Source organism: Hordeum vulgare, chromosome 3H, assembly GCF_904849725.1.
Source record: "Hordeum vulgare subsp. vulgare chromosome 3H, MorexV3_pseudomolecules_assembly, whole genome shotgun sequence".
Taxonomy (NCBI): Eukaryota; Viridiplantae; Streptophyta; class Magnoliopsida; order Poales; family Poaceae; genus Hordeum; species Hordeum vulgare.
This window is the reverse complement of record NC_058520.1, coordinates 586,121,190-586,132,696: the sequence shown is the minus strand read 5'-3', so window position 1 is coordinate 586,132,696 and position 11,507 is coordinate 586,121,190. Positions and strand designations below refer to the sequence as shown.

The 11,507-nt window shown below is 44.8% G+C and overlaps 2 protein-coding genes across 2 annotated transcripts; both read left to right on the top strand.

Annotated features, from left to right (window-relative positions):
* The first annotated feature begins 1,161 nt into the window (after positions 1-1,161).
* On the top strand, positions 1,162-3,843 carry LOC123440813 (putative B3 domain-containing protein Os03g0621600). The gene is made up of 5 exons (XM_045117361.1): positions 1,162-1,304; positions 1,542-1,995; positions 2,081-2,268; positions 3,052-3,305; positions 3,517-3,843. Exons 1-5 carry the CDS (start codon positions 1,188-1,190, stop codon positions 3,566-3,568), a joined length of 1,065 nt encoding a protein of 354 aa, XP_044973296.1. The 5' UTR covers positions 1,162-1,187; the 3' UTR covers positions 3,569-3,843.
* Positions 3,844-9,026: 5,183 nt separating this feature from the next.
* LOC123440812 (putative glutaredoxin-C2) lies at positions 9,027-9,452 on the top strand. Its single transcript, XM_045117360.1, has one exon. It carries the CDS (start codon positions 9,108-9,110, stop codon positions 9,420-9,422), a length of 315 nt encoding a protein of 104 aa, XP_044973295.1. The 5' UTR covers positions 9,027-9,107; the 3' UTR covers positions 9,423-9,452.
* Positions 9,453-11,507: the final 2,055 nt, after the last annotated feature.

The window sequence follows — 11,507 nt, the reverse complement described above, 5'->3', positions numbered from 1 at the left end:
TTTTTTTCTTTACAATGGATGGATTTTACTGGTTCAAAAACGAGCATCAAGAGAACACAAATACAATGGATACACATTCGTTCTCTGTATACACAACCAAAACCAATGCATGCACACAAAAGTCGGCAAATATCAAAGCTTTATAAGACCAAATTGATGCATAGGCAAGAAATAATATTTTTTTTGTTAAATATACTAAAAGAATCTTTGAAAATCACTCCATTGTGAGGCAATTTTCTTAAAATGATAGTAAAATTTGAAAATTAATTGATGGAAAATAAAAAAAATGTTTACTTTATTTGCGGGAAAAAGCCAACTCTTGATGGTTCCAAATGTCAATACAAAGCGAAAATTAAGACCAAATAGTGAGGGCACCAGCTTTCGAACCCACGACTACCTACACATGTTGATGTTTATAGTACTCCCTTTATTTTAAAATAAGTGTCTTAAATTTAATATAACTTTATATTAAAGTTAAAACAATGTTAAGATAATTATTTTGAGACAGAGAAAGTAGAACAAAGGTGCGAGGAGAAATGGGCTGCCGTCTATACTGCCCATTTTGCCCTTGTTAGTTTTTTCATAAATATGTGAAGAGTATTTAGATTATAATCCTAGAAATGAAAATAACTTTCAGATACTCGCGTGTTATAAATATTGTACACACAAACAACTTGCTTTGAAAACTTGTTCACTTATTATTTTAAAATATTTATCAAATATTTAAAATAGTAGTTGTAACATTTAGTGCTCACAGCCTCACACCCAACCTCATCCGGTCACCCCTCACATACACCCTCCCCAACGCATCCTTCGTCAAGTCGTGTCAAAATAAAAATAAAAACTAATAGGCGTTGAGAAGTTGGAGAGGCGCTGGATCTTCTACTTGCCTCTTAATAATCTCTATGACGTTTGGCTTTATCCACTCTTCAAAGCGTTCTCCCTCCCCCTCTCTATCTCTGAATCTCCGATAATCACTGGTAGTATGTTTCAACTCTTCTCTCTCTCCCTCTGAAATATTGCAAGCCCGATAAAATAGAGGAGCTCTCGTTTTACCTTCAGCCTGCTAGCTAGCTGCAATCTCCTCTATTTTTCCAGAATGATTTCTTCAACTTTTAGTTGGTACTTTGCCTACAAAATTCAGGCACGGTTCATTTTTTGTTGTAGTTCCATTCTGTGGTTGGGAGATGAGCAAGCCATGGAAGAAAAGCAAGGATCTGGATGAACATCGCTACTGGAACCGCACAGAAGAGCAAGACAGGCATTTCTTCAAGGTTATGATTGGCGACTTCCATAAGAGAATGGTAAGCTGTTTTCAGATGGACTGGATTGTGTTCTAGATTTCTATGGAAACAAAAGTTTTAAAAGCAAGTTGGTCTGGACTGTGTTCTTAATTCGGTCAGATCTGGGCAACTCTCTGTTCTCTCATGCCACTCTCTATTCGCATCTGAAATATAGCATATGAGCTTTCTTCAGCGTTTTCTTCATTGTAGCAGTTTTAGTGTCTCCTGACCTTATGTGCTGTACCTCGTTTCCTGCAGATCATACCAGATAGGTTTGTCCAGCATTTCAGGGGGCAAACAGGAGGAACCATTAAGCTAGAATCACGCCATGGTTACACTTTTGATGTTGAGATTACCAAGAATTTGGGGAAACTAGTTCTTGAATCGGGATGGAAGGCGTTTGCTCGTGCTCATAACTTGAGAACGGGGGACTTTCTTGTGTTCAAGTATGATGGCCACTCTCAATTGAAGGTTTTGATCTTTGGCCCGAGCGGTTGCGAGAAAATTGAGGCGTGCAATCTCATGAAAAATGCTGCTCCTGGTAAAGAATGGTGGGGAAACACTGCTGACATTGTAAACACAAACACTTGTTCCAATCTTCCCATGAAATTTCCAAAAAGTGGAAGACAAATTAGGCCAAGCAAGGATAGCTCAAGGCAGGGGAATGACACCATCAATATCAGCTCGTCAAGCTCTCCATCAGATTCAGCAGGTTATTATTCACAGTGTCAAACCTGCCACATATTATGCACCATAAAGCTTCATATATGCATCATACTTTTATTTTCTTTATGTAGGAGGTATTTCATCTTTAGAAGATGATCATTCCCTGCCAGGTTGTATCCTCGCAAATGGCACCCTCTTGGATCTAAATCAGGTGCAGAAGAAGCAACTTAAAGAAAAAATCCGAGCTATTAATTCCAAAATTCCCCTTTATGGGTGTGTCATAAGGAAGAGCAGTATTTACGGCAGAACCCGTATGCTTGTGAGTTAAAATCTCTCTTTTTTTGAACGATAAAATCTCTCTTCTTGAATGGATATTGTACGTTAATGGTGCTGCCTTTGGCAAGCTGGCTGTTTATCTTTGCATTTTACTTACAAAAACAATGCTTGTCTTACCCAAATGTTATTTGCTTATTCTGCATATTGATTGAAGCTGTATTTGAGTAATGTAACCATTGGGATACAAAATTATAGTTAGAGCAGATTGAAGTGGGATTCTGCTTAGCCAGTCTTCTCCATAGCGGGAGCGGGTCTCTGCCCTCTTCTCAGAGTTGGATGCTCGCTTCCTGCGGCGGGATTTATGTCTGTGTGTTTGTGTGGGTGGTTTCTAGGCTGGGGTTGGTTTGGTGGTGTCTGTTGTAGTTCGTGCCTAGTAGACGTCTGTTGTAGTATTGTCTTTAGTACTTGGTTGTTTTGGCCTAATCTTGGGCGTGTACGGTTGTTAAACTTCTTTCTATCAATAGATCAAAAGTTCGAAACACAAGCTTTGTGTTTTCTTGAAAAAAACACTGGGATAGGTATTATAAAAAAATTACAGTCTCAAATTTACAGGTGATATGCTACTGAATTTTCTAAGATAGCAACCAAGTAAGCTCTTGTCGTTACATCTTCCATGTAAGCTGGGCGTCACAACTTTGGTTTAATTTTTTAATGAACTTTGATACTAGACTAGAGAATGATAGTATCATGGGCGTGTAGATGGTCCACGACACCATGTTGTTTGCTTCGAATTAGCAATACTAAAGATAATTTCTCCCTTTATCAGGAGATATCAAAAAAATATGCTCAAGTATACCTTCCATTTGAGGAACAAATGCTGACCCTTCAGCGCCATGGCAAGAAGTGGGAAGTGCGCTGTCGAGTTAAGAAAACCAAAACCAAAAGGTTTTTGAGAGGGTGGAAGCGTTTTGCGTGTGGCAACAATTTGAAGCTGGGAGATGTCTGCCTCTTTGAGCTACTGAGAAACAAAAGGAAGTATGCGATGAACGTCTATATCGTTCGCAAATCCCAGTACAAGAGGTGAAGTTTGACATACTTCCTAGCATTGCTACCATCTTTTGGTATGGTGAATTACTTCATCAAGTATTTTTGCAACCCAAGAATTGTTTGCCAAAACATTGTGGGTATCAGCAATCCCTGTAATAATTTAGGAGTTATGAGCTCAAATCTAATTATGTTTGGGCTGCAGTCCACTGCATCATCTCTCTATCTCACTGTAGTCTCTCTGCAGGAAATGCGCGTCTGAAGAAAAGCTGGCCACAAGATTCAAGAAACAGAAGTAGCAAAAGGAGTTTTGGGTAAGGCCAGAAGAGTGAAGCCCTGACAATATACTGAAGCAAAGAGCTCAGAGTTCATAATAAAGCTCAAGTCCAGTTAGTTTCAGCTGCCTTTTGATATTTAATCTTAAGACCTTATGTTTACCTTACGTTTAAGTGGATGAACTTTAATGTCAGACAGGACAATATAATGCTAGAGGTTATTGTGTGGATGTACTTTCGGTTATGTCAGGACAGAGTTACATTATGGTTAGTTGCTCAGTTTTGCTGTTGGTTGCAGTGCCTAGGATATACCTGGGTATCGTTTGTGTGTGCTATAGATATTGTCATGAATAGGGACTGGAAAATCCTAAATCTGAATATCAGAAGGATTAGTTCTGAACTTCTGATAAAGAGCGAACTGCACTATCTAACAAGATTGAGGAAATAGGATGTGTCGTCTTTTATCTTCAAGAAACAAAAAGAGATTTCTTTGATCAGAGATACTTACAAAACTTCTATTTTAGAAGGCTAATAAGTTTAAATATCTTTCCCTCGCTCTAGAATGCTAGTATATTCATAAGGAGAAAATATACCAAAATGATTTTTCCCTGTTCGGTATGCAAGCCGGCGCGGGCGTTAGGTTGCTTGCTTAGACTTGGTATTGTGATCCCTCGACCACATCCCACATCTACTTGTGCCTCCTATGGATTCGTCCTTCAGTCTGCTAGCTAGGTCGGGCCTTGTCCTGGACGTCTTTTTTTCTCATCTCGTGTAATCTTCTTACTTGTATGATTTTCGGCCTGATTTTTCTCATAAACTGTGTTAACTTGTTTAGGTTTTTGATTCAATTTTTCTTATAAACTGAATCAATCAAAGCTTAAGGGATGACTCTTGACTTTGGCAGCTTTTTGAACAATATACATGGAGCAATATGCAAGATATTTCTTTTCTTTAGTGTTTGGAATGGTTTTTCCCATAGAAGATTGGACCTTTTCATAACCAAATTATTTGGCTATCTCCCTTGCCAAGACCACTTTTGATCATACTCCATGTGTTATACAAGCTGACACTTCTATACCCAAGTGAAACTTATTCATATTTGAGAACTATTGGCTTGATCACCGAGATATTCAACAGCTTATCAAGAACATTTGGCATAAACCTGTCAATGAAGTGGATAGTGCAAAGGTTATTACTGTTAAATTGATAAGGCTAAAAAAATATCAAATTGTGGGCCAAATATGTATCATATCTATCAGAGGCATAATACAAATACAGTTATTCACTTTTTTTTGAAATCACGAACACGTTTCAAATTTGCGGACATGTTTTATGAATTCACAAACATTTTTTGAAATAGCGGTCATTTTTCAAAGTCATCGACATTTTTCTGAATTTGCTACCATTTTCTAAAATCAAGAAAACTTTTCATATTTAACAAAAAATCTTCAAAACTATGAACTTTTTTCGAATTCATGCAAAATTATATTTTTACCAAATCATGAACATTTAGGCAAATTGGGATTCCCGTACTCATCAGTTTCACTCAAGAATGACATTGGAATCGCAAACTTTTCTTATAAATTCACAACCATATCTGGATACACGAACATTTAATTTATTTATGAACATTTTCCAAATCATGAACATGTTTCAAATTTGCGAACAATTTTTGTAATGGCGAACATTTTTTTTGTATTATTTTATTATACAACCTATTTGTATCCATAAACATTTGTTAAATTCAGAATAATTTATGAACTTCACGAATAATTTTTGAAATGCCAAACTTTTTCCCCAATTCATGAACATTTTGTAAAATACGGGACATTCTTTAAATTCAGAAAAAATCAAATTCATGAACAGATCATAAAATTCTGAAAAAAAAATTGAATTTGAGATTTGTGAACAGTTGTCAAAATGAAAGAAAACAAAAGGAAAAAATAAAAGAAGAAAAACAAAAAAAGGGCCATCCAGCCTAGCCCAGAATACATACGATGGGAGCTTATAGCGCGCATTTCAATTGCGCACAGGTCACCGAATAAAATAAAAGGTCTCGAAGACGCGCCAGTAACATCACTGTTGCGAGTTGCGACCAACTACATGGGGCAGGAGCTGAAGGTGAAGAGAAGAGGAGACGGAGAAGAAGAGAAGCCTAAGTGAAAGCGGAGGAAAGGGCCTCAGCCCAGCACAAGAGTGAATTCTCAAAAGAAGAGACGCAAGCGTGGAAGAGGCATCTCTGAGTTGGTTCCTGTGAAAACCTGAACCCTACGGGTATATTCCTCCCTTGCATGAACTCAGTTCGTTCATAGGATTCCATCTTCCTCGGCTCGACGCTTAGGATTGTACTATCTTTGTACAGTATTGAGTTTATCTCTGATCGATTTGCAAACAAAAATATCTCTGATCGATTCGACTGTTGCGACAACCAAGAAGAAATACTGATCATAATCGCATCGTATCTGTTTATCGTATAATTGTTCAGTCTAGTCAGGATGACTGAGGAATCCATCGATAGTTCGAAGCTACTTTTTTATGTTTCCCTTGTGTCCATTTTGAGAACCCACGTAAGCTTCAAAAGGTAGCATACATCAATCATTTGAAATCGAACTTGAGTTCCATCCATGGATGTCGGCTAGGAGATGTATTTTGAATTTCAGCCGAAAAAAACAAATTTCGGCTGAATTTCGGCCATCTTGGCATGGGGCCAGAAATACCTATCGGACGAAAAGATTGGTTTTGGTCAAATTTGACAAATTTTGGTCCTGTAGCACCGGGCACGAGACGAGCTTGGTCCTGTTGCACCGAGACGCAATAGACCGGCCAAAACCGGCCTCCATAGACCCGGTCAAAACCGTACCAATCGCAAGATGAGCTCGATCCTCTAGCACCGGGCACGAGACGAGCTTGGTCCTGTTGCACCGAGACGCAATAGGCCGGCCAAAACCGGCCTCCATAGACCCGGTCAAAACCGTACCAATCGCAAGATGAGCTCGATCCTCTAGCACCGGGCACGAGACGAGCTTGGTCCTGTTGCACCGAGACGCAATAGGCCGGCCAAAACCGGCCTCCATAGACCCGGTCAAAACCGTACCAATCGCAAGATGAGCTCGATCCTGTAGCACCGGGCACGAGACGAGCTTGGTCCTGTTGCACCGGACGCGAGACGAGCTCGATCCTGCTACCTCGGACGCGAGACGAGAGATGGACCGTAGCTGGGAGAGACCCAACTCTCCGACGCACGTAGCAAACACATGATGAGAGGGTGAAGTGAGGGTCGATACGGTCCGCCCGCAGACGAGCCGACACCAAAGTAGAAACCGACCGTGACCGCGGACAGAGCCGCCAAGCCACCGTGTAGCTGTCGTGCCACCAAGAGGCCACCGCTCGTGTCGGGCCTCCACACGCTGCCGCCCATGGCCGGAGCACCATCCACGCTAGGCTGGTGCGCCACCTGCGCGGCCATGAAGTTAGATCTGGCTGGGCCGCCATGGCCGTCGTCCCCGACCCCCGGCCCGCACCACCGGCCAACCATTGTTGCGTCTCACCACCGCCCTCTGTGGCCAGGGACAAAGACATGTAGCCCGCTCCGCCCTCGGCCTGCACCGACAGGACCTAGATCTGGCCTCGACCTTGCCATCCCTGGTGACCAAGGCGCGCTCGTCACTGCTGCGCCGCCCAATGCACCACCATCGTGCCGCCGCCATTGACCCGCCCCGGCATTGCCGTCGTGCTGCCGCGCCCGAGCCCAGTGCGGCACCCAGGGCCGGATGAGCCGCCCCACGTCTCGCCACCCGCACGAGGGGAAGAAGACTGCCTCGCCGCTACCGACGCAGGCTGGGCTTCGCCCAGTTGTGCCCCTGGCGGCCGAGTGGCGGAGCCAGTATTTGAATATAACCGCTGATAGGGGGGCAAGTACATATGTACTAGCTCATATCAGTCAAATATACACTATATACTTCAGTTTTTATCGATCGTTAGGGGGGGCAGGCCCCTGCTCGTCCCCCCTGTCTCCACCCCTGCTGGCGGCGGCGAGGGAGGGAGGAGGGGAGAAGGAGCACCCGACGGCAGCTAGGGTTAGCCTCCCGTGCCCCCACGGGGGCGTTGCGGGAGGAGGGGAGGGGGGTGGTTTCACCCCCAAGAAAACGATTGCTTTCTTGATTAAGCACTTTTTTTAGGATAAACACCATACTCATTAACTTAAACGGTGTGAGGGTAAATCGCCCTCGACACAAGCTGCCACTGGGGCAGGTACATAGTTTTCCCACTCCTCAAAGTGGTTGGAAGCGTACGACCGACCAATGCTAGCTAGATTATGTGTTGTTGTGTTAGCCTCCCTACGACACACGATGATCTTATGTTTAGAGAACCACATCTTGAGCTGAAACTTGAGGTCCTCGATCACCGCTGCATATGCTGAGGCATCCACCCGGGCAAAGTTCATGGCCTCCTGGAGTAGTGTGCAGTCTGTTTCAAAGAGGACTTGCACAAGGCCGAGCTCGGCGGCACATGATATTGCATGAGCAAGGGCATATACCTCCGCCACAAAGGCGTCCTGGACACGATCCTGCCTGCCCGCCCTTGCCGCAACCACCGCACCAGCTGCATCGCGGGCGATAACGCCCCACCCCGAGCCCTCCTGTCCCGGAATGAAAGAGCCATCCACATTGATCTTGATCATTTCATCAGGGGCGGCCGCCACCGTTGGGCAAACAGCCCAGCTTTAGGCGTGCGGTATATCTGCTCATATTGGATGACATTAGCCCGTGCCCGTCGAGCGACTGCCTCTGCGGATATTCAAATGATACAAAGGGACGCTTTCATTATTCTTGAGTGCCTGCTGCTTAGTCGGCGTTGGAGATTCATTGCTTACTTATTCGTGCCGATTTATTCGGACCTCGACGTGGAAATTCCTGATGATGTTGTGCTGACTCGTCAAGAATACAAAGTAGGTTGGTTAATAAAGGAGTTTTAGGCTTTAGTTTAGCCCAGAGAAAACGTGATTCACGGTGCCCAGTCCAAATGGGCACATATTCTTTGTCACACTGGAATGGCAAAAGAAAACAATTAGAGTGGATATCCAAACCTAGGAATTCTAGGCTATTGATTGAACGTAAGTCAACTGAAGCATTGGATCCGATCAGTACCACCCCCTCTGGAAAAAAATATAAAAGCGTTTAGATTGTTATTTTTAATGATCTAAACGCTTTTATATTTCTTTACAGAGGGAGTACGATCTATTTTTTATGTATTAGAGTCTAGAAAAATAACTAAAGTTCGGTCTATCTCGAATCGCAATTCACCTCGATTTTTAGTTATTCGATTCTACATCATCTAACACGTCATAGCGCAAAGTTGACAGAGAACATATATTCTGACCTACAACCCACGCTTTTCGATTTGCCCCATCGTTCATCTACAAATAGCTAGACACCGTTCGGGTCACCACCATGATATAAACCTTCAATTCCAAAAGAAACAAACAGCCTAGATAGCTGCTAGCTCAGGTCAGCCTATCGATCGATCTACTTCCGTAGAGAAAGAGTTAGCCAGCAGTTGAGCAATGGCGGAGAGGGTGAGGAGGCTGGCGTCGCAGCGGGCGGTGGTGATCTTCGGGGCGAGCAACTGCTGCATGTGCCACGCGGTGAAGATGCTCTTCACGGAGATGGGCGTCAGCTGGACGGTGCACGAGCTGGACAAGGACCCCCGTGGGAAGGACGTCGAGAGGGCGCTCGCCGGCATGGTCGGACGGACCCCGCCGGTGCCGGCCGTCTTCATCGGCGGCAGGCTCGTCGGCACCACCGACCAGGTCATGACGCTGCACGTCGGCGGCCAGCTCGTGCCGCTCCTCCGCCATGCCGGCGCCCTCTGGCTCTGAGCTTCTGAAGAATGAAGGACAGCAGTGGCTGATGCGTACGTGCAGCTACATAATTTTGGAAAGGTCGTCAGACGTATCAAGGGTCATGATCTGTCAATTGTACCTCTTGTTGCAGGAAAATAGGCATTCCGAGCAATATTAAATGAGCTTATACTTATCTTGTCGTTGCTAAATTTTGAAGGATTTTTTTTTTTTTTTGCGGGGGCTTAATTTTGAAGGTTGTAGTGACCGTGAGAGAACCCGTTATACATATAACAGGCGCCGTGATTGTGATTCGCACATCTACGTGGCTAGAATTCTTGAGTGATTTAAGGGACTGCTGTTTGTGCTAACTTGAAATGGCATGTTGTCAGAGCATTTCAAATATATCATATGGAAATTTATTTGCTAGTATTTTCTTTAATGTTTACTTGTTGTTATTTTCCGTAACAATATAAAGAACAACGTGGACAACAATGCAGAGAATACATTTGCAAAATAATTTTAACCCAGTAAATGTCCAAAATCATTGCAACATGTTGCTCATGCATATACATCATATGGTATACACACCGCCAATTGAGAGCAGCTCAGTTGGAGTGGAAGTTGCCCACCCATGTTCAAGCAGTAGATTTGACACGGATTCTCGGGACTTCTTAAATTATTTCATTTTTCAGCGGAAGAAAACTTGTCGACTCAATCTCTCGTCGACGCCCATAAGGATATGACGTGTGTGCGGAGAGAGAGGGAAAGAGAGAGAGAGGGGGGGGCTCACCCTTCTTAGAGTAGATAAATCACCTCTATTCAAAAGCCCTCGCCGCCACATGAGTTGCTCTTATGACTCATGACTGTTGCTACTCTGAAGATCCATCCCTCACACTTTAATCCCCACCACGACCATCACCAGGGCTAAGAGCAACTCTAGCATACCCCGCGTCCCGTTCCGACCCGTAAAATAACCGCCAAAATGCGGGTCGAGGCGGAAAAACCAGTCCGATCAGACCCCGCAGCCCGCCCCAGCCCGCAAAAAAATTTAGGGGGCGCGGCAAAATCCCGACCCCAACCCGGGAAAACGCGGGTTTCCCCCTCGTGGCTGCTGTGCCCTGCATATATGCGGAAACGGTTGGTGGGGGACATTTCATCCCGCGCTTTCTCCCACCAACCACCTCCCCTCTCCCCCCTCGCGCCGCCGCCGGCCGCCCAAGATTCCGGCGACAACAACCGGCAGGAGCACGCCGGAGGGCCGCCACGCGCACGAGGCCTCCCCTCCCTTCCCACCTTCGTTGGCGGGCCGCCGGATTTGCAGATCTACGACACTTCATCGCAGGCCGTCAAGATTTTTCCTTTTCCGGCCGCAGGTTGCTGCCCGAGGCGATGGAGTGGTCGGGGAGCCTCTCCCGCAGCCCAGGCAAGGGCGCATCGCCGCATGCAGGCACGGGTTCGTCCGCTCGCCACCGTCGAAGGTTTGCGGGCATGGACTCGTCCGGCCGTCCACCGGGCTCGACGCTCGCGCAGCGTCTTTGTGGCATGCCAATGCCGCTCATACAGTGCGACGACTGCCGGCGCCAAGTGTTGCAGCTCACTTCAGGCACGCCGACGCACCCCGGATGGATGTTCTACAAATGCGAAAACTACGGGGTACGTGCACTTGCGGTAGCTCGTTTCATAGATCATTCTTTAGTTCAATTGCGGTAGCTCACTTCGAGCTTCATCGTTCCTTTGTGTAGGACGATGGATGCTCATTTTGGTGTTGGGAAGGCCAATACATTGATTTGTTGATAGAAAGAAACTTAATAGATGTTAGTGCACTCCTTACTACAATCGAAGGCAATGATGCGGCTGCATGTGCAACTAGAGGGGAAGCAACGTCTACTTCTTTGGAACCAAAGATGAAGGATGAAGAAAGCAAGATCAAGAATCCGCAGATCAGCAATGAGTGCATGGAGAAGATATTCAACTAGTGGGAGCAGTTATGGAAGTTGGAAATCTTCTGAAATGCATACTTGTGGTTTTTGTTTTCTTTGATTTTGCTATTCTAGCCAAGCATTGGTGATATCTTTTGTATCTATAATGTTGTTGCAAAAGCAAAGGAAAGCATTGTGCTAG